Source organism: Plodia interpunctella, chromosome Z, assembly GCF_027563975.2.
Source record: "Plodia interpunctella isolate USDA-ARS_2022_Savannah chromosome Z, ilPloInte3.2, whole genome shotgun sequence".
NCBI lineage: Eukaryota > Metazoa > Arthropoda > Insecta > Lepidoptera > Pyralidae > Plodia > Plodia interpunctella.
The window spans coordinates 6,555,111-6,579,065 of NC_071324.2; the positions used below are offsets into that span (position 1 = coordinate 6,555,111).

The 23,955-nt window shown below is 33.3% G+C and overlaps 1 protein-coding gene across 3 annotated transcripts in view; it reads right to left on the reverse strand.

Moving 5' to 3' along the window:
• The window catches only part of SLO2 (slowpoke 2), a 75,966-nt gene continuing 52,011 nt past the window's right edge, over positions 1–23,955 (reverse strand). Inside the window, exons 4-24 of one of the 3 annotated variants that reach the window (XM_064437008.1) lie at positions 20,753–20,951; positions 19,421–19,495; positions 18,922–19,005; positions 16,717–16,811; positions 14,347–14,530; positions 13,452–13,679; positions 13,209–13,366; positions 12,310–12,507; positions 12,089–12,238; positions 11,597–12,009; positions 9,929–10,075; positions 9,702–9,852; positions 8,619–8,705; positions 6,579–6,929; positions 6,371–6,505; positions 6,053–6,164; positions 5,609–5,794; positions 5,301–5,435; positions 3,397–3,486; positions 1,876–2,081; positions 1–1,799 (exon numbers count right to left, since the gene is read on the reverse strand). In XM_064437008.1, coding sequence (XP_064293078.1) covers positions 1,175–1,799; positions 1,876–2,081; positions 3,397–3,486; positions 5,301–5,435; positions 5,609–5,794; positions 6,053–6,164; positions 6,371–6,505; positions 6,579–6,929; positions 8,619–8,705; positions 9,702–9,852; positions 9,929–10,075; positions 11,597–12,009; positions 12,089–12,238; positions 12,310–12,507; positions 13,209–13,366; positions 13,452–13,679; positions 14,347–14,530; positions 16,717–16,811; positions 18,922–19,005; positions 19,421–19,495; positions 20,753–20,951 — 4,009 coding nt within the window. In that variant the 3' untranslated portion in view covers positions 1–1,174. Of the gene's footprint in view, positions 1,800–1,875; positions 2,082–3,396; positions 3,496–5,225; positions 5,436–5,608; positions 5,795–6,052; positions 6,165–6,370; positions 6,506–6,578; positions 6,930–8,618; positions 8,706–9,701; positions 9,853–9,928; positions 10,076–11,596; positions 12,010–12,088; positions 12,239–12,309; positions 12,508–13,208; positions 13,367–13,451; positions 13,680–14,346; positions 14,531–16,716; positions 16,812–18,921; positions 19,006–19,420; positions 19,496–20,752; positions 20,952–23,955 lie in introns of all 3 variants that reach the window. The other 2 variants (XM_053768850.1, XM_053768849.1) reach the window with 2 other exon arrangements.

Below are 23,955 nucleotides of genomic sequence, written 5' to 3' on the forward strand. Positions count from 1 at the left end.
TTTGTTTTACATACATGAAGTTTATTATTTGGTTAACTGATTTGATACCATGAGTATTTAAATCTGTCATCAAAACTACTTAATTTATATGTGTATGTAGAATCTAGATATAATTCAATTTGATTGATATATTTATAGATAATTTGGTCTGTAAATTCTAAATTCAAAGGCCAGCTTACGCCTTTAGTCAGCTCTAACTTGACAGCGTAGAATATCAATTAACTCTTAATAATTAATAAAAAAAACTCAACCGATATACGAAACTAATAAATCTCTTGCTTTTGAATGTTTTGACACGACATTTTTTTAGTTTCGCTAATTAACTGAGTACCATCTTCAAAACATCTCATCGAAATTAATTCTACAACATTGCTCGCCTTCATGGTGATATCACCTAATGATCATATCACATTCTCTTTAAATTATAATTAAATATTCTTCTTTGTCGCCTAAGTAGTTTTAACTATGTATAATATAAATAATTTTTTCCTTAGTAGTTTATCAAGAAATTGGTAAATACTAATTTATTTGCGATGCAATTGGCATATCATCTCTATCAATTCGTTTTGAGCACAGAGACAGTTCGTTTTCAATTTCCTCCAATTAGCAATAACTTATAAAGGAATACTCAATCTGAGTAGTTAGGCGACGACGAAAATGACTATTGTATAGGCGACGAGGAAGAATTGATAATTAATCGTATTATCTTGGGTTTCTTCGACTTTACTACCCACAAAGGCTTAAGTGGCCCTAAGAGAAGTATTTTTCTAAAAGCTGATATAAAGGGTACGTTTGACTTAATCACGTTATGTACATTTATTTATTTGTAAATAATTAAGCTATTCGTTTATTTACAGTGTTTATGAAGAAAGACTAAATAATATCTTATATATAATATACAGCAGAACGCTGATTTCCATATATTTAAGTAACTAGTTGATCCCGCTTAAATTACACAGCTCATATTCCATTTGCCTAGACAACTATGTTCGAAAGTACACAACTTCACAGTTCCAACACTAATAAATCAAAACTACGTGCGAAGTAGAGACGCTATGATAATACAATTCCGCTGAATTTAGAAAGGGAAACTATCAGATGCCGTCATCCTACGGATCTAAGTCCACTTATTTCTAATAACGGAACTGAGACGACGCCCCCACATTAGGTGGTATCATACAATAGTCCCTTGGAGATGTTGTGGGTCATTGGTGGCTGCAGAGGTCGACAAATTGGGACCTATAGATGTAGATGGTAAAGCAGCTTCTACTTCTTGATAGCCGCTAAGAGGGATACTGGGCCCTGGAAAACGATCTGATGGGCTTTCTTCAGGTGGCGTCACTTCCAGTCCAATACTTCCATTAAGAGCAATTTTTATTGCATTTGCATTCTGCTGTTGTTGTTGCTGTTGATGTTGCAATAAGGAATTAAAATGAGATATACCTATTTCTTCAAGGCTACTCTTTCGGCGCCGCGAAGCAACTCCACTTAGGCCTTGTCTTAGAGAGTTGGAACGCCTCAATAATATGTCATCAACAACTCTAAGCGAGTTGGAACGACCACGAAAATCGGTTATAATAGTTGGACTATCAGGTAATGAAAGTGAGTTTGCTTTAGTAGTGGAGAGTGGAGGTGCACGAGGTTGTGTAAAGCTCGCTGCTATGCCAGAACCTCTTCTGCTGGCAACGTTTTGAGCTTGAATCAAAGCTTGCGAGCAGAAGCTAATATTAGATTTTCTTCTACTGTTGTGTCGTTCAAAAGTTTTCTGAGCAGAAAACGGCGAAGGGCGAACAAGGTATCTGAAAGAGATTTTTTATTATTTCGGATTTGGATACAAAAAATAAGCGTGTTTATCATTACAAAAAAAACACTCACATAATATCCCCCTCTTGTAAGTTCAAATCGCAGCTTGGATTGATGATTACATAAGAAAGGCTATTACGTTTCTCGCTTACGTCATCATAATCAATACCAGTTAAATTTAATGACTCCATTCTAGAGCGAACTAAATTAGCTATTTCAGCTCTTTCAATCTGTTGTGCATGATTATCACGTGCTTCATCAGCCAGACTTGTAGAGTACTGTGAATTTATTCAAAGTTAAAATTATTTTCCTTAATAAGACTTGTGCATTTGCCATTTAACAACAACACGTAAGAGTTCTGTTTGAATTTAAAAATAGTTATAGGGAGTTGCCGAATACTTTTCAGCAGCCTTCGATATTGTCTTATTTTTAGTATTGTATTTCTATGGTGAAACTTTTGGTTGTTATTTGAATAAATTATTTTGGCCTAACGGTCATCACGCCGGCCTGCTATGCTGAGGGTCCCGGGTTCGATCCCCGGTCAGGTCATCATGGAAAATGAACTTTTTCAGATTGGCTTCTTTGATGTTTTCATTGTCTTTGATGTTTATCTACTTATGTATATGTTATAAAATATAGTATCGTTGAGTTGGTAACCCATAACACAAGTCTCGAACTTACTTTGGAGCCAACTCAATCTATGTGATTTGTCCATACATATTTATTTATATTTTCTTGAAATTTATTGCTTACTCGAATTGAATCGTTTTTCTTATAGCTTTGAATTTTTAATCTTCTATGATATTTAGATAAACGATGACCTATTTCAAAATTTGTTCGAATATTCATCATTTATCTACTTGTTGTACACCTCATTCGCAGTCAGTACAGTCGAATTCGCATGATTTTAATGTCCGATATAAAACCTATTTCTTCTGTTATAAATTAATTTCATATGTTATAATATGATATGAGCAGCTATGTATGAAGATTGATTAGCTAGAAATTACTCTTACATATTGTTGTTAAAGCTTCCATCAAGCAGTAATGACATGCGTGTTTGCTATTTTTTGTTCAACTTGTAACTAGATATCGTTTATTTGTTATACTCGTATTATCTAAACTAGTAAATAGTGCTTATACGTTATACGCACTTACAGCTTTACTAAAACTACCTCTAAGACTAGGTTTTAGTGAAATAGTTGGAAGAATACTATGGCCGTGTATATTAAGGAAATAAATGTGCTTTCCTGTTAATGTATTTATAAAAATATTATTATGTTTTCCTTTTATATCACTTTTTAATAGGACTACGAATGAATGGGCACTTTCAAGATTTATGCGTCATCAAGTTATATTTGTTATACTTTATTGTTCAATGTGTCACTCGTTATGTAAAATTTTATGAAGTAATTTCCAAAATTCACGTAGCCAATGAAAAGATCGTAATGATAAGTTATAAGAATGGACCGCAGTAACTTGTACCATTATATAATTTGAATCCATTACTAACTCGTATAACTAAATTTCGTCTCAAGCAGGTGTAAGGCGAGTGTAGTAATGGATTTTTATAAGTTTCGGTAGTGACCTTACCGCCGGCGTGCGTTCTCCGTAACAGCCGCCGAGGCAGCCAGTGGCCTCCCTGCGCCCGCACGCCGGGAATCCTCCACCTTCTCCCTCGTCCTGCTGCAACTATCGTGTCACAGTTTTTCCAACTCCCTTTTTATTCAATTTAGCCACATAGGAACAACAACCCAATCTAACTACCGTACATTGAACTCAAGTAATCTTTTTTCTTTATTTCGATACGAGGTAATGTTATTTTTATTGATAACATTTTTCAGATATTTCCGGTTGAAAGCAAAGTTTATAAAGAATGAACAAATCTATGTTTTAAGCAAGCATGCAATAAGCAAAGCAATTGTGTTTTTATTTTTTGCGCTACACGAATTGTATTACGGTTAGAGATTAGTATCCATTATTCAGCGGTTCGATTGTAATTGTTTATGACATTTTTTTGTTAATATTGTATCTTAAATAATTGATTTTTATATTAACATGCAATGATATTATAATACTTGTACTAATAATAATTTTAATTGAATAATTTTTTTATATCAGTATCTGAGAGAATGTCAGTTTTGCATTATTTCTATACAACGAACTCTTTATTTTACTTGGTCTCTTTTTTTACTTGGTTCGTTAGAATTGACAGTGGTAGACGATGGTCATTCATCTTATTAATTTTTGTGATATATATTTATGTGTAATTATTAATTTCAATTTCAGTGGTTAAATGTATAAAATATAAAGCCTAATTCTTTTTTCACTTCCTCTGATTTTTGGAAAATTATTGTATATAAAAATAAAACATAAAAAAACCATTGAATCATCGAGTAAAATTGATTTACCAAGAAAAAATGTAATGCTCGTATATAAAGTCAATCCAGCTAATGTATTCGGTATTATAGCTAGGTTGATTGAGGAGCTTAGCTTGGTAGATATAATATTTATATAGAATACGTATGTATATTGTAATAAAAAATCTCAAAAACAAAATAAAATTACTTGGTTCCACTTTTGAACACTATTCAATGTTAAGTAGGAGTAAAAAAGCGAAGTTAGTTTAAATAAAGCTAGTCGCCCTTTATATTAAGTAGAATTTACTCAGATACTGTATGTTAGAGGTTTAAGATTTAATCAATTACTATCGTGAGTGATGAAACTACCAATATTGCTAAGAATAGTAACTTTGTTTATATATGCTACTTTTTGTCTAAAACAGAACATGCAAACACACACTAGAGAAAGGTAACATAGAGGCGGGATTGCGATCATCGAGTTAAGTACCGACAGAGTTAGCGTAGATAACCCCCATAAATAAAAGAAAAGGTATAATCTTAAATTTATTCAGCCGCTGATTAATCTTATCTGAATGGAATCTCAACCGAACTGATCCAAAGATAGTGTATCTTTGTTCACGCAAAAGCAAGAATAATATTAAACCGTTTGGCCATAGCATTTTGCGATAAATCATAAATTAAGCTCGTGTGTTTCACAAGACAAACCAAGTTTCGCGTGATGAAATAGAAAGTTAGTAAATTCTATAACTAATTACAGACACGCCACAAGTGTTAGGCTCAATATGTAAATGTAAACAGATTATAATAATGGAAAAAGTGTGACGCTGTCGCGGATAAGGAAAAAGAGATAAAAACAAAACCCGAAATACAGTCCCGGGTACTGGACTACATCTATGAGTGAGTTTAAGGCATATTATATTAATAGTACTATTATATGAATATACATATTTAATAATGTAGATTTAATATTGTACATAAGTGTTATAATCTTTAGCGCATGACAGTTACAGCAAAGAAGGACTGTATTTAAGGAGACAGATATCTGAGTGTCCGACTCACCGATGCACGCGATGGTCGCATTCTCGCGAGGCGTGACCAAAACCATTTTGATGGTGTCCGTGGCGACATACTCACGTGATGATCGGCGTCGGCTATTGTTGTGTCCTGTGTGCGATATATCCCTATAGGGATTTCGCAAGTCGTAGAACACAATTTTTGATAAAGCCGACCATACGTACGTATCCACATGTCTTCTTTTGTTATTTTCATCTATAAAAAGATGCCTATTGAATCATTATCTAAATGTTTTTCGCTATATAAATAATAAGTATTAAAAACAATCAATCGCATGTTCAACTACTACAAGGCCAAGGTATTTCAAATTTCGCTAGCATCTTATAACACAAACGCAATGCAGTTGGTAAAATAAACAATGAACTTACTGAAGTAAGAAAACCTGATCCAGGAGCCTGATCTACTCCCAATAAAAGACGTACAAATGTGATGACGTAATCTTTAACAAATGCTTGATATAAAAGAGTATCCAACATCGAGGCTGAGAACACTGAGCCCGCTGCAAAAGGTAGTCTGAACATATAGGAGATGTGGGAACCACGTTCTTTTTCACGCTGTAGAAAGAAAGCTTGTTTTAGTATGGTGCTACTGTTACTGATAAAATTGTCAATCATCTCTAAATAAATGTAGACCTCGTGTCATTAATTAAATCTATTCCAAATTCCATCAAAAAACATGGACAAAATGAAATGAAAGCATGACAGACAAACATACTTTCGCTTTTATAATGTATGTTATGTTAGTATGGATAATCTAAAAACTCTTCAAGGATCTTATTATAAATAATATGTAAATATTAATACTGTGGGAACCTTTTCCATCTTGGATAGATGCAATGCATATTTGTCATGTGCTCTAAATTGCATAAACCGCATGTTCGATGATTGTGATAATTCCGTTATGGATTTGATTGATGGGAAGAATCTGCAAAAGAAATATAACATTAACAAAAATTCATAAATAAATAAGTGAAACTATTCGCATCAGCATCTTTTTATTTATCTTAGAGCATTGTCATGTTTGTTAAATAAATCTAATAAAGACATTCGCAAAATATAACAACAATTAACGATCGCATTTAGCCGACATAAATATTCTTTTTATTAGTAAGAATAATACAAAGTTTTTACTTGAACATAGTCTGAACAGCGACAATTGTATTACAGTCTGCTAGACTGTCTTCCTCTGCAGAATTTGATAATTCTTTATTGACTACGACAACATTTTCCGCCAGTGTAATTCCAGCTCGTAATAAATCGTCTAAACTGCAACAGATAATTGTATTAATTTAATACATTAAAAAAACTGTATGACATATACACATACGGTTACACTTACCAATCAATAGATCCTAGCATCCAGTAAACTAGAGGGAAATAAGATATAGCGTCTAAGAATGCTATATCCGGCCGTCGCTCCAGAAGCAAAATTATGGGATTTAGGGATGTCTTGGATCTAAAGTGAGCTCGTAATGGAATGATAAAGTTGTAAATCCCATTTGATGCAAAATCAGCGGCGAGGATAATAGTTTTGTTTTGCCATTGATATTCTTTGGCATTTCTATATGCGCAATGTTCGCATACTTGTGCTAATTGCAAACAACATAATGGCTTTTTCTCCTTCAGTAGATAACACAAAGTTGGGCTTACACCGATAAAAGGCGACACAGGCGGGAATCCTTTGACAATCCTGCAACATACTGTTCGTGTTATTTTATCCCGCACCTTGAGCCCTGGTGCAAATATTTGAAATAATCAACTTCGACTGAATGTAGAAAATTTCCAATTATACAAATTTATTTCAAATTGGAGTACTTCTAGGCTCTTTTATGTTATTGATTTATATAAAATACGCCAAGAACACACACATAACACCCGTGGCTAAAAATCTTTTACCAACATATAGGGAATTGTAAGTGCAAAGCTTTGAACTGTTGTTAGTACTGACCATTTTTTATAATTTGATTTGTACTAATCAGCCTTAGACTTAACTATTCATTTTACAGGATTCTTAGGGGTTTTTTACGAATACTTAAAAATTAGAGACAATCGCTGTGTTATTTATAATTATAACGCTGAAACGATATAAATAATATTTATTTTCTTTTAATATAAACAATGTGTTAACAAATTAACTTTGAACTGCCTAAATTTAGGCGTTTTCGTAAAAATCATCCAAAAATTCCGTAAAAAGAAGAGTTAATTACACTTTGACGAAGACTCATGTAATTTAGGTTCTAAATGGCTATTATTTCCAGCTAACTACCTGCTTTAGCTTTGCAACCATCTGCCAAACTACCTGTATAAAATTAAGTAATATTTTAATCGAATGATGATTAAAACATTATTTGATAGCAATAAACCCAAGATGTTAAAATAATGAAAATAAGTAATGTTTTAGTTTCAAAAGTAGATAAATCGAATTTGTGAATAATTCTATATTGAGTGCTGTATATAATAAAATCTAAACATTCAACATCAAATTAACGAACTTTTCATGCTGGACATTTGTGCCAAGGAAGTTTTACCGGGTTACAGATTGAATGAAAAAAGTTAATCAAGGACCATTTTATATTCTGTGCAGTAAACCCATCAAACTTAAATACTATAGAGGCGACAATACACCATGGCGTACTTTGTTGTAGTCAAACGATTCATTTAGTCACATGTATCGATCAGTTTTCTAAGTTCTGTCAAAATACAAATCGAAAAATGCTTTGCCGTGCTTGTTTAATAATCGGTCAGCCGGTAAGTAGACAACATTGAAATAACATAAACCAATCCTAATAACATAGTATAAAACATTTTGTGAAAAATGTATTTGATGGGATATATTATGGCCTCCCGCCAAATTAGAGGAATAAGCAGAATAACGAGGAACACCGAAAAGATTCGTGTTAGAAATCAAGAAATATATTTCTGTATACGTATAAGAAATAAAAAAAAAGAAACCAAATTTAATTATTTTTATAAATATATATACAATAAACTTACAACTTCCATTATTAAGAAATATTATGAAGAAAGTATTTCCGAGCAATGGCTTACAGTAACTGTTGTAATTTCTCTAATCCCCTTGCTTGTATCTTTCGACATACTTGCAGCTTTTTTTTGCTACGTTTTACAATAGAATAACAATAGTATTCCCAAGGACGGTTAACGTCAGGCAGGCGGCCGGCAAGTAGGCTACATACAGAAATATAATTCTTTTACTAAACTGATTCCGAACTTTTCACTAAGGTGAACCATGTACATCTGAATGTACCGTATATTATTGGCTCCTTAAACCAAGTAAAAATTTACAGCATTTATTTTTATATCTATTTGACACTGAAAATATACGTTTCACTTGGCCTGAGTGAAAGTCATTTTGGCTCACCTGGTGAAGTCAGTTCGCCAGGCGCTGTGACTGTGAACGATGTCGCTGCCTGCCAGCGAGGAGAAGGAACTCGCCGTTAAGTCGTCACTGGAGGACGGGCCGTGCGTTGGGATTTATGCTCAGGGGTAATATATAGATACACAATGCACACAATTGCTTAAAAAATTATATTAAAATATTTGTTTAGTGGAGATGTGAACTCTAATTAGGATGTTGAGCGCAGTGTTCATCTAATGATTGCGTATATTTTCAGAAACGATTACCAATTTTGTAATGAAATCGAGCTTGATTACAGTGACTTCATTTTATGCATTTTATTGCTTTAAATACTAAATGATTTGTAATAAAACCGCACTACATGTCGTATTTATTATGAAAAGGGTTTGAACATCAACTGTAATCAATTTATCCCGAGATAAGAATGCAATTGTGGCATTGTAGATTTTAAAAATAATAAATATTTTTTGTACAGTTGTTAAATCTTTTCAAATATAGGTAAAACGCCGCGAATTTCGAAATTCCGATTCCGATTTAAGTACAGTGCTCATATATTTAAGGAATACACAAGGATAAGATGAAGTGTCTGGAAGCTCCCGAGAGGCCTTTTACCATAGGGAAAATTTAAAAGAAATAATTTTTCGTTAATAATCTACGATGCTGCAATGATTGTTTACAGTGTAGCCGAATAATAAGTGTAAGTATATACGTAAATAAAAAGCAGCGCAAATTGATAGGAAGCAAACAGAACACTTACATGTAACAATGACTGAGATATTGTGCGCTTTTCATGCATCTGGAGTGTTCCTGGTCTATATCTAAAGAAAAAAAATAACGAGACGAGAAAAATAAATAATATAAAAGACTATAAGGCTTTTAACTTTACAAACCTGCGATGCTATTTATAGAATTGTTAAATTCATAAGAATATGTATCTAAAACGTAGATAGAAATAATTTGGGTATTAAAAAATATTTTAAATTGTAAATTTTTATAAAAAATATTATGAAATTTGAAAATTGTAGGGTAACTATTAGCATGTGCGTACTTGAAAAGCATGCTGGTTCTAGTTGTGATGTTTCTTACGCAATTTTTTCAGAAGGCGACCTCCATGGAACATCGTCCTCTAATTCATCTTCACTTTCATCGCCCTCGGGTTCCTCGTCTTGATTGTCAGGAGCTATATTATGGCTGCTCACCATATCTGGCACAGGTAATATAGAAGGACGTCGACTTCCTAAAAACATAGGTGTGAACCGTCAGGGAACATCTTTGTATCATTTAAATATCAGGAAAATAAGAAAAAATAATACCTCTACGATAATTTAAAGCATCTGGACTTAAAAAGTTACTATTGTCTGGCTTTGGCAAAAGTAAATGACTGTCAGTAGCACTATCAGTGCCCGGTGAATCCTTTAGGCACGATCTAGAGTCTGTTGACGTGCCTTCGCCATATTTCGCTGTATAAAATATTAATTAAATATTATTATATATCCTTATTATATAAAATATTAATATATATCCTTGATTTGAAATAAATATTTACATATTTTATTTTCAAATATGTATATTTACTAGTTAGTAAATTCATAGGTATGAATAGCATATTATAAGCCATGACTTGCATTATGTATTCAAGTAACAGAGTCCAAGCACGGAAATCGTTATACCTGATTTATTGTTTTACTCTTTACTCTGACATTTATGTCGATATTGAAATTGTCAAAATCAAGAACTACTGACATTACCCGTAAAACAAATGTTGTTTAATTGATAGCTCGAGAACTGATGACCGGTTTTGAGAAGGTAATTTATGTATCTTTTCACACTTTTTGATTCTAAAGTGTTTGGGTATTTTTAACATGCCAAAAATGTTATAAAAGGAAGTATAGGTAACTTGGATTTAAAAAAAAATGTTTAGGTTAGGTCGGCGTATTATGGATGATTATTATTTATTGTTTCATACTGCTTAAATGATCTTCTCAAAATCAGTCATCGGCTCTCATGCTGTTATTTATAACGGCGTCAATTTATTGTTTACCAAATGAGTAACATACAAAAGTATCTTTAACTAACGATTAATTATTCAAAATACAAAGCCATGATGATACCAAACCGACACACAAAAACAACACGGATGAATGTGACTCAATAGAACACCGGGTGCAGCGTATTATTTAAAAGCATGATGGCATGAAAAACTTGACCTTGTAATAAAATAAATAGTTAAGATGTGGATAGAAGAAACAGAACCTACGATGCCAAACATTTTTGATTGTTGCTGGAAAATTTGTATATTGGGAAGACACAGTTCCCAAACTGTACGTATATGTTACCGAATCTGAACAATTTTATTAAGTGTAATGAAATAGAAGCCCTCATGCTTATTATTGAGCAATTTAAGTAACTTTTTAAATATAAACGATGCACCAGATGTCATGTCATGATGTAAATGTCAAAGTCGTTCACCACCCTTCTAGATTAGAAGCTTTAATGGTTATGGATATATTTATACCATCATACAATTATGCAAAAGCGAAATGTCGTATTATTATTTTATTATATCAAATAAATACTAATTGATTTTTTAAATTTTAGGAAAAATAAATTTTTCACCATCCTGTGAGTCTTATAAAAATGTGGGCTGCTGTTGTAATTCCCAAATTACACATTTAATAACTATGAAGTCATAAACATTCAATGACAGCACTTTGCTTTCAGTAGCCGACAATGAATCGATAGCTCTTATCTCAGAATATTTTCTATTAATACAGTACCTATATAGAAGATTCAAATAACTTAATAATAAAAATATGCGATATTTATTCCAAGATAAAGAGCATATATTCAGCCAGAACAACTGCTGTAGATGAAATACACATTCATTTTTTTACGCAAAAAATCACGTAACTGAACATAATTTGGCATTGTAACATGTGTATTTTTTCTACTTTGGGCGTTTATTCAACTGTGACACTCACAGCTAGCAACAGTAATATTAGCAGATGAAACAGTATTAGCTTGGTTGATGCGTGATGGCGATGCGTTTGGTGTGGAACTCGCGGGAGCTTGGAGAATCACTTGTGGAAGTTCGTATTGAGCCACGTTACTACCGTCTGGTTTCTTATGCTGGACAGTACCCTCCTCTGCGTCGCCGCATTTCTTCTCGGTTGATAAAAGACTACAGGCAGTCTGGTCTTTAGGAATAGCTGATTTATTTTCAGTTTGTCTTTCCGCTACTACGAATGCTGAATTTTCTTCTTTTGTGATACTCATATAGTAGCACGTGTCACTGCTTTTCATAATATGCCTTGGGCCAGGGTTCAATAAGATTGTATCTTCATAAAATTCTGGCAACTCAGCAGGGCGTACACCGACTAAAGCTACTCCATACCTTGATTAAAAAATAAAAAATAAATTAATGTCTAATAAGCTAATATCCTTCGAACCGCATGAAGCATGTAAGTACTAACTTTCTATGGGAATGAAAACTTGCATAAGTAAAACTTTTTCCCGCATATTCTCCAAAAAACCGGCTGTCACCTAAAACTATATGATAAATTTCGTTTCCAGAGCATTTTCCATATAGGCGATGCCATTCTTCTTGTGATTGTTGGCCTTCCCTAAAAAAAATGTTTACTATCAAACACTCAAATATTGAAGATTTTTTTTGTAAAACAAGTGTTTGACTTACTGTCCTCTGCTTGTATGGAGAAGTAGAGTTACAAGAGTAGATGCTCCAGGGCAAGTGCAATTGTTTGCTAATAGAGCATATTTGAACTCGTCCTCGCAAACCACAAATTCAGCAAATTTCACATGTAATTTGTTTTCAGGTCTGAATATTTGCACATACTGGGGTACATCTGGCGCAAAATCTTTTACAGCCCAAGACCTTTAAATTTAAAGTTAAAATATATATAACATAAAGTTATATAAATAAGTTAAAAAATATATATAAATAAGTTAAAATATATATAACATAAAGCGATATCGCATAGTGTTGCTACACTCGCTAGGGAATAGGTATACTTTAGCGACTAAGGGTCAAAGTAATCGATGCCGTCAAGGATGCTTTATTTAATTATGTGTTGCTTGGCGTCATCGACCTTATAACATTTTGGTAAGGCAGAGCCATTCTGAGAGACCCTAGTACTTCAGGTAAGTTTACATTGGCAATGTCTACGTTGCATAGGTACGAGTAGTTTTCTTTATCCACCCATCTCTTGATACTGATCGATGTCATAGTAGAAAAGGCACTTCTTGAATATTTTGAAAAATGAGCTATTAGCGCTAACATAATCGGAAGTGATTTTTATATATTTTATTTAAAAAATATTATATCATATTAAAAATACTTCCGATAATATAGATTATATTATCGTATTTATGCTGTATCAACCAAACTACGCTGTACTACCATGTTTGATACTTCCGATTGGTTGAAAAATTAAGCTAAAGTGTGATTGGTATAAGACATTTCCTAACAAAATGATATAATGGAATGCATTTATATCGCAACAAAGAAATCTTCCGTCTCATCTTGGTATTGCATTTCTTGTAAAGTAGGAACGTTATATTTATTGAAAACAATACCTTAAAATAGTGTGTTCGTCCGCTGCCGTTTTATCGGCATAATTTCGAGCTGCTAGGACAAAGCATGCTTCTGCTTCGTTCATTCTAGCTCTTATTAAATCTGTATCTTTCAGACATGAACCTTGGATATATATAACTCTCTGCGCCCATATCGGAACCTGAGGCATTTAGAATGATGAATGATTAATTTTGGTTGTTTTCTCTTTCTAATTAATAAAAGTAATGAAATAAATTGGTATATACCTGTAATATCATTCGCATAGTTGTGTCCAACTCCATAGGAGATAGTAAAACTACGTAATAATCTTGAAGTAAAGGATGAGCGTAAAATTCATTTAGAAAATCCATTATTGTGTCGGCGTGCAGTGTAGTGGAACAAACAACGACGTGCTTCTCGGACTGAGCTCGGTGTGACGAGTAAGAGCCTCCAAGTTTTTGTCTCTCCATCCAAGTAAAAGCCAGTTGCTCGAACTAAAAATAATAATAACGTTCATATCATCTGCTACAATATCTGCTCTATACATTAACAAAACATGTCCTAACCTTTGACATTTTGGTTTGAAGCGCCATCTTCAACCGTCATAATGGAATAGTAAAATAGAAAAGTTATAAAGCTCAATTTATTCTAAAAATATTCTTATTTAATAAATATGCTGTTTGTAAAATATAGTAAAAATATGCATTACAGTTTAATTATTGCTGTATTGAATTTTAATGAAATATATAGATTACATAGAACAGATGCCAATTCATCAGTTAAATTTTATAACAAGAATTCCTGTTGAAATATCCTAATCCTTATTTCATTGTTACTTTATGTGAAGTACACACATACATTTTGTTTGAATCCAGTAGTATTTACTATAAATCCCATTTCTTTTCAAATATATAAAGAAGTAGGATTTGTAAGTTCGCCGCATTGTCATGACAATTAAAGAAGCAAGTTGCACCCGTCAACGTTGACGTGGACTTTAACCAGCACGCTGCTGACTTTTAGACAAAATGACGTACTTTGCGGTTTTTCTGGGCAGGTTGAAGTTAACATTAGAGTTAACTGGTGCAACTCAGATGACGTCATTGTTTGAATCGGAATCTACATAGAAATTTCTTAATATTAAGTCAAATTCACATCGCATACCTGAGTAGGTAATACTACTAGAGCAACTCCTATCATTATCACCATATATAATTGTGATGGCCAGATATCGGGAACAAAGTCACCATATCCCACAGTAGAAAATGTTACAACGACAAAGTATGTCGCCTGAAATAAATTTAAATGGCGGTGACCAGCTCTTTGAAAGTGTTGGATGCCGCATACGCTGAAATTAAAAAGGAATACGAAATGATACACAGGTAACGAAAATGTATAATCTAATATATCTGTAGAAACCGGGATCCAAAAATAAAAAGCTTAGAGCCATTTTATATTTTATTTCGTGTCCAAATCGTTTCCCACGTCTTTCATATTTTTGAACTTCTAGCTCTATCTCTCTCTAACCTTATCTCTCTCTCTCTGTGTTCCTAATGTTGCCATCCTAAACTCGGTCATCCTGCAACTATGGCTGTTCTCAGACATTACACAAAACATAAACAAGAATACTTTAAACATATTACCTTATAAAAAATAAGTTTTTAAGTTTAGACCGAGATCTAAGTGTTAACAAAATAAAATAACGCAAAGAGAAAATTCTAAGTTAGAATTATACACCTTGGAGATTAGATTCAGACTTAGTTTACTCTATCTAAGCTAAATCAGCATGAAACTCATTAATACTTTAACGTATATAACTATAACATAGAGACTACTAACTAACTACAACCTTAAGAGATTAACAAAACAATACAGAATGGCTAATCTTAAATTAACAAATTATAATGTATGTTTATAAAAATACAGAATAAAACAAACTCAAAACTCTTAACAAATGTTACAATGATGAAACATAAGAAAGGTAATATTTTCCATTCAGATCTTATATACATACACCCCTATCACTTCCAGTAAAATCAAAAGTTCCCATCTTCACTCGACTAGACGTTTTAGTAGGACCTTCCGTATCGCTATCAATTTTCACGACATCATAGCGATCATTTGGCTTAACTTTCAGAATCCTATAAGGGCCTAGGTATTTAAGCTTCAATTTAAGACTTGGCCCGAATTGAGTTCTCTTTATTGCAACCAAATCTCCTTCTCTGTATTTCGAACCAGGTTTTCTTTTCTTGTTGTAAGTATTTCTATTTTTCCTCTTGAATTTTCATAATCTGTTGCTTTGCTTTAATTCTAATTTCTTCTCTTGCCTGTTTTTGTAATAATTCTACTTTTTAAATTCTATATCTTCTTTCACCTTCATTCCAGTGCCAATCATTAGATGAAACGGTGTGTTACCTATTATACTTCTCTGATAAGTACTGTTGATTGTTCGCTGAACTCTACTGACATGTTGATACCACAAAGTTGGTTCTTCTATGTAAAGCTTAGTTAATACCGCTATTATAAGACGGTGAAGCGTGGTGTCTGAGTCTAAATATTCATCTTGTTCCCGTCTTCGGCGCCGGTCTTTGGCGTCTTTCGGCATGATTTCGAAAAGGCGTAGTCGACGTCCAAATCCAAGCTTTTTGCGTCGTTCGAAGGCCGCGTGGCTAGTCGCGATTTTCGTCGTAATACGCAGCACACCAATCAGCAATCAGTTTTTTTTTTAGATCCCGGACGAGCCTCCAAAATTTTGTAGAAACCGGGATCCAAAATTAAAAAGCTTAGAACCACCTTATATTTTATTTCGTGTACAAATCGTTTCATAAGTCTTTCATATTTTATAAAAGAAAATAATATAATGTAAAAATAATGTGGTTTTGTAAAACTTCACGAAGCGGCCGACGTTTTAAGAATTTTGCATATTACGTGAATGAAGTTAACGTACTGTTATGTTTTGTGATATCTCACGTCTCCTCCAACTTTCCTTGAACCAGTGTGGCCCTTGTTTTCCGTAAACTTCAATGAATTTCTCACTGTAAAGCTCTTTTCTTTTTATAATGGTTTCGTATGCATTCGTTTCCTCTTCCATTGTTTTTAAGGATCTGTTAATACGACAATATGAGGATTTTTTGAGAAAACCTTCGTCTTCTTTATTATAAAAGGTAATTGTATTAATGCAAATTTAGATGTAAATATTTTACTTTATAATTATATTAGAATGTACCGTCCCGCGCCGGCCGCTCTGACTCAGGTAGTACTGGCACTCCCGAATAAAAAATAAATAAGTAGTAATAGTCCAGACAGATGGATCTTCCGGATTTGGTCAAATATGCAATTTGATCAACTATCATCATCATCTCAGTACTGTTTCACGAACTGCTGAACACAGGTCTCTTTATTTCCGCCAAATTTCTCATCGTGTGCTAATATTAGCACACGATGGTGGGATATCCCACCTGCCATATCCCATTTCGTTCTGTTTATTTTAAATAGGTAGAATTTAAAAGTGAAAATTTTCACGATGGTTCTTACCTAGTGAACACAAGACACAGTAATGTGACGCATAGTATCATTAATTGCTGAGATAGTGCTGATTGTGATTTCTGCATCGCTCGATGTAGATCGTTCTGGAAAATGTAATTTACATAGGTTAGAATTAAACACACAAATGTGTATGTAAATGAAAGATCCGTCTATAGACGAGATGATAACTGCTAAACTTAGCTCCAGCCAAATATAATAACTAGGCTACGCCTTAAGACCGGCTGTAGATAAGTCTTGCTGGCTAAACTTTAATCCAGCCGCATTTGGATATAGCCGTAGGGTGAATTACGAGCGCATTGACCGCTGGCAACGAGTTCTTCAAATTTCAACAAAGACAAGAATGTTTTTGCTATCCTAATTTATAAATAATAATCTGTGTTCTTTAAATGTTACACTACCCACGTAGTGTAAATTTTAAATAACATTTGATTTTTAATATTTTATAATGGTTCTTTATTTTGAAGGAGGATAATGTCGGCGTTCAAAACGCTCGAAAATTCACCCTGCGACAGTATTGTAGTTTTATAACTTATAATACTAATCATATTATAAGTAACCCTGCATTATAGTCGATTATTCTACAAGTGTGTGGAATAGAGAAGGTAATGCCAAATTAGCCCACGGAAGTCATTGTGATCATGTAGTGGTTCCGGAGCCAGGTCTATAACAGGCTAGTAAACGTTTATAACCACGGAAAAGGGCCCATTTTATATTTTATTATTTTATATATATTATTTTAGCGTACTTTTGCTAGTAAAACACTCATTATAAACTTAGCGAGCACAACTTATACAAATAATAGACTTAAAGTTGGACTAAGCGGAACCCGAAGCCAGCTATGAGCATTTAATAGAAGCAGGCAGGCGTGTAACGTACTCCGCGCGTCTATTACTAGCTACTTCAAACATTTGTTAATTTTGTTGTGTTGTGCGGTTGTAAGAAAATTAAATAGTAAAAGTTAAATTCATCATCTATTTTATATAAAATGTATTACAAGTATTCGCACGTAATATTGTACGTATGTACACACGGTGCACGACAAACGCATAAGTATTTTCGGTGAAATATATTGTGTTTTACATCTCAATTTTCGTACGCCTTGTGAACATGGCGTATTTACTATGATGTGTGATATGACCTAACAGCGTTGTCGCGCCATATTGTGAAGAATTAGGGTTCTGCATATACATGTCTTATGCGAAATTCTTAAATTGACTTCACGAAGATGTCTCTTTGGACTTTAATAGTTTTACAAGAAAACTCTATATGGAAATTAAGACTATTACAGCATTCGAGAGTCCACAATAATACCAAGTACACTTACTCACAGAATAAACCATTGTAGAACTAATTCACTTATAATTGGCACCCCTATAATGTCAAGTAACAAAGGCAAAAGGTTCCAAGTCCATTTAGTTTTTTAAATTACTATTACTGGCGTATGACATTTATAGCGGAATTATAATTACTCTTGTAGGCGATTATAAGTGTAATTTATTGGAGCAACTCTTCTCAAGTGTATTTACACTTATGCAACACATTTCATATGCCATATTATTTTTTGCCATTTATGCCTTTATTGGGCCTATAATTTCGTTTTATACACGACTAAAGTCGAACTTATAAGAATATGTGTACTATAAACCTAAACGAACTCCGTGTGACCAAGCTTGGTAGTAAAACCTAGAACCACTAAGAAATAGGTACTAGTGCTGTGAGCCTGTAAACTGTTCACTACAGGAGAACCTTGTTACTTGGGTATCCACAACGTTTCATTCCATATAATAAACACTATCCACAAAGTCATCAATACATATAATAAAACAGTAGAAAAAAAATCCCGGACATTGGATAAATTTACATAAAAATCAAATTAGGCGATAGAGTCACAGCAGCAGAGTAAGAATTTGAGAAAAAAAATCTGTCCGTTTGTCTGTATGTCTGTCGGTTTGTCTATTTGTACACGCGAATCTTTGGAAGTTCTTGACGGATTTGAATGAAACTTTTTTTGTTATGTAGCTGTTAAGCCTGGGCAACATATATAGAATAAATTATTTTGAAAACTGGAACAGTTGATGGAGAATCATGATAGTACAGCTAAACTATATCAAGACTCAATAGGAGTAATGCCGGTAATTTGGGTGAGGTATGTTAACTCTATCAGTGCAGTTAAATGTTACTTGAATTACTTACAAACATATTTTCCAATGATCGCTTGGCTAGCCAGCAGTTCAGAAATACTGGTATGAAAAGGTTGCGCAGAGGCGGGAACGGCAACTGAAATAAAAATAAAATAATAATGTCAATTAAAACAAATTAGTGTCGTTGCGGTAGGCATCTAGTAATTAATACGTCCGCCAGTGCGCTTGTGGTCGAAAGCTTCCAATTTCGTACTCGTGCTTGATGACTAACATTCTTACTCATTTGATTTATTATAATGTATATTTATATGTTATGGTGAGTTTTAAGCAGGTTGGGTGGGTCTGAAGTTGTATGGCAATTGTATGGTATGCTTATTCTTTGAGCGAAGAATTCACAAGCCCTCGAGTCCATCGGACCCAAACAAATTTTTTATAATTATTTTTTTTTTAATAAAAAAAAATATGCCTAAATTAAATTTAAAGTAATAGACGACACGTGAAACTTAAATTAATTATTCAATCATAAAATATATTATAAAAAAATGACTTACCGTCAAGGCAAATGGTATCGTATTCACCATTTCTAATATGAAGTGAAACGATAGAATTTGTTGCCATATATTTCCCTGAAATGAATAAATGTTGCTATTATCTAAGTAATTTCATTCAATTACTAAGTGTTGGTAATTTATTTTATTGGCGTGTGTTACCACTCTCTGTCAGTCAGGGATACGTAGCTTTGGCAGCTAATAGACATAAACGAAGTTGAGAGACGAGAGCAGTCAGCAGTAAAATTCATACAGTTCTTCGAATTTTTGAAGTTTTAAGGTTGTATTTTTTCCTAAACAACAGATTTCGCGGCGTGCCAGCCCCAAATATGACACCCAAACATGAGAGAAATCTGTCGGCACGGCAGTGTTCGCAAGTCGAGCAACAAAAAGCGGTACGGCCGTACCTCCTTTTTTCGAAGCAATTCAGGCAAATTTCGAACCCTAATAATTTGGTTGTGTCTAAAACAGGAAGCCTGAATTTTCAGTATCTAAGCAGGTATTGTATAAACTGTATGTTTAAAATTTTATTCAATTTGAACCAGTACTTTAAGATTTGTAACTTGTAAACGCTTATTGATTTTGTCACTCATCGATCATCAAAAGTATATGGCACTTTTAGCAGATATATAAGCTTCAAATTTAGAACACAATTAGTGCTTAGTATCTAAATCAAGGGAAAACCTAAATATTTTGTAATTTCGGTCCAGTTTTCTAGATATGAATGCATGAATGACTTTGTATTCCCATATAAATAGGAAATTATAAAGTTACATTTGTAATGTAACTTTGTAATTTAATTAATGGATCATTGTACCTGTATAATGGTAAGGTTGAGAAAGGGTGTGTTTAGACCATGAAACTGAACTATATCCCCATAGGAACACATGTCAAAATATAAAAAACACGACTTTCCACAAAAATTCGACTTATGACTGCCTACAAAAAGCTTGTTCGCCTTTAAAATTTCAGGACCATTAACATCTTAAAGATACTCACCTAGATCATCTCACATCGAAAGGACTGGTGAGAAACCAGGTTGATGGCTGTATGGTGATGATGATAGTGATGATGATATGGTACTGTAGGTGTGATTAATACTAAACTATCTAATCATGCGCTGGCCAAGTCGATCTATCTATTTAAAACGTAATTTTTTTTAAATATCTAAGCTATATCATTATCTCCTTTGTATTTATTGCCTTTTGCGGACAGCTTAGCCTAAAGCTTTTTTGCAAAATATAAATTTCAGTTTAGAAAAAATATTGTAGTTATTAAGTATATAAATTAATCCGCTTAATTACCGTTACTGTAAAATAATTAACATGTACTTACCTTGTACCCAAGGTAGGCTAGTAATATAGCTTCAGTGAAAGATATCATAGCCAATATGACTTGCACTATCCACAAATACAACGGTCTATTGACCCATATTATTCCGTCCCAGTTGATAATAGGATGCTCTTGGAACTCCTCCTCTGTCAAGTTAGCCGAATATTCGAATTCAGTCTTATTGCCTGGTATACAGCCATAACTGGAACAATAAGTTGGTAAACGTCAATTCCACTTATAAGTTACTATTACTTCAACAATAAATTATCTTCGCCTTAAAATATTTTTTTATTAAGCAACTGGAGGACTTGTATAGTAGTAGACAAAACTGCGTACTAATGTTCGACTAATATGCTTTTGTTTTATTATATACTAGCTTTTGCCCGCGGCTTCGCCCGCGTGAATTTCATAATCATTTAAAATCTTATTATTTTTTTTTTAACGCGTACTCTGTAAGATTGGTAAACATATGTGATTCGAATTCGTATTTTTTCTCATCTTAAGTTCAATTTCCTGTTTCCCGCTGCGTATCTCGTGCCGCAAACTTGTCCAATCCCGCCTCCTGATATGTAATGTAGATATCCCGTTCCGTTTCCCACTACGTGTCTTCTTCCCATTTCCCGCTCTGACTCCCACTCCCGCATTCTGCAACGCGTGCCGTCCCATTTTCCATGACGTTTTACGTCCCGGTTTATTATTAACCACAAACATAAATTATTATTTTTTTGTATTTACTATTACAATTATTTACCACAAAAAGTAAGTGTGCAAATTTTCAGCTTTTTATCTTAAAAATTATATTAAGTCACATACAATCTTTCATCCCCCTTTTGTAGATAATTTTCAGAAAAATCTGAAACACGTATTCATTACTTTGTTGTAAACACCCAAAATCCAAATTTTCAAGTCACTAACTTCACAACAGTGTAGAACTTTAATATTTACAGTTTTTCACCCCTTTCACCCACTTCGGAGAATATATACATATATATATATATATATATATATATATATATATATATATATATATATATATATATATATATATATATATATATATATATATATATATATATATATATATATAGCGCGTTTTAAAAGTCTTGATGGCGCCGTCTATTATCTTTATGTTCAAAACTAAAATATAACAAAATTAAATTGAAAATTGATACCTTCTGATTATAAATTAAAAATTTTGATTCGTAATTAGTTTTTCAATTATTCTACGGGAACCTGACCATTTACCGGGATTAAATGTATCTAATTTTCCTATAGGACCCTCCTCATTTTCCGGGATGAAATGTCTATAAGATGTTATCCCGGGATTCCAAGGCATTTTTGATTCATAATTCGTTTGAATTATCCTACGGGAACCTGATCATTTACCGGGATGAAATGTATCTAAGAATTTAACCCGCCATATAAGGTACCTACATACCAAATTTCAAGCAAATCGGTCCAGTAGATTTCGAGTGATGCGTGTTCAGATAGACAGACAGACAGACAGACACAAAAATTTCCAAAACTATATTTTCGTCATCTATATCTGTAACTAAGTATATTCCATGAAGAATTAAAAAAATATATCCAATGTACAAATTTGGCCTTTCTTCAATTTTATTATATGTATTGATTATATATTTTTAATAGAAAACAGTAAACAAGCGATATCATTTGTCGTCACGTTGAAGTAGTCGACGTTGTCATAGACACCACATCGCAATCGCATCGAACAGAATATTATGTGTTCAAAACACTCAACGAAACAAATGGAGACTTGCAGACTTCATAAAACGTACATCGTACGAGTTTTAAAGTTCTTAACATTTGATTTTATTTACCTTGAATCTAACATGCTAAGAATAGATTGTGAATGCCTCTGACATACTTTGTGTCTTATACATACTAGTACTTATGCCCGATGCAGTACATGTCATAATCGCTAACGGAGTCGATAGAACCAAGAGTCTTGAAGTTTTAGGTCACGTTAACTTGTACAAAATCATTAGATAAGCCAATTTTAGTCAACTGACTGATGAAAACATGAAATTTTATTTAGTCAGTACAAACTGGTGCTATGCCTCTTTATAGGCCTTGACTGACTTTACGACTTTTAAAAAATAAACCCAACAATGACACACTGGAAAAAAAGGGTCTCTCTACTAGGGACGGAGTGCAGGTCGAGACGCGGACTTTGTGCGGAATTTACCAGGAGGCTGGTGCTCTAAGTTGAGGAGTAGACGTCCAGTTAGACACAGTTCATGTTTTGCCTTGACTAACTACCAAGTGTCAACTGGTTGCGGGGTAGCTGAGCATCAGCAATTACCACCACGTCACCTACAACCAGTATGGTCTGTCAGCATCGTGGAACTATTTATTTATGTAGCAAAGGGATGTAAAAGGAATCAAGTATAAAGTCATTAGGCATCAAAGGCAAGTACATCTCTTGACAGAGTGGGAAGTATTTTTTTTATTGACATGGTGTTAACACACTGGAGTATTGTGAATAACACTGAATTATTGGCAGGGTCCGAGGACTGGAATAGAGAACGAAGAGATTATTAAATATCATGACATTTAATACTCTCTTCGTTATCTATTTTACAAGGAAATTTAGTATTTAATTGTACTACTAAGTACATAGTATTTTTCTACGCTTTTATGACTGAATTTATACATTTGTTAAAACGTATATCCTGTTTAGACGTGAAATCTCTCGTTATTGATGCTGGAAACATTTTAATGGAACATTTTATGTCTTTTATATCCTTGCCCGTAACCAAATAACGTAATGTGACAATTTCTTTAGCTCGGCGCGTATGAAACTCACTCGAGACGTAGGCGCATGTTGGCTTGGCACCATCTATAAGTAAATACATTGTTTACCGTGTTTTACGTTAGTAGAGGGTAGTACACGATTTTGAATTGTACTTTCTTTCGAGTGAAAGTACTTTATACGACACGTTAAAATAAAAAAAATAGATTTAAATACAATTTCTAATCAACACATATAATAAAACAGTAGAAATAAATCTGTACATAGAATATTTTTACATAAATTCGAAACTACTGGACGGATTTGAATGAAACTTTTTTTGTTATATTGCTATTAAGCCTGGACAACATATAGGAATACATTATTATGAAAACTGCAACAACTGAAGGAGAATAACGATGGTACAGCCAAACTACAGGAAATTAGAAAT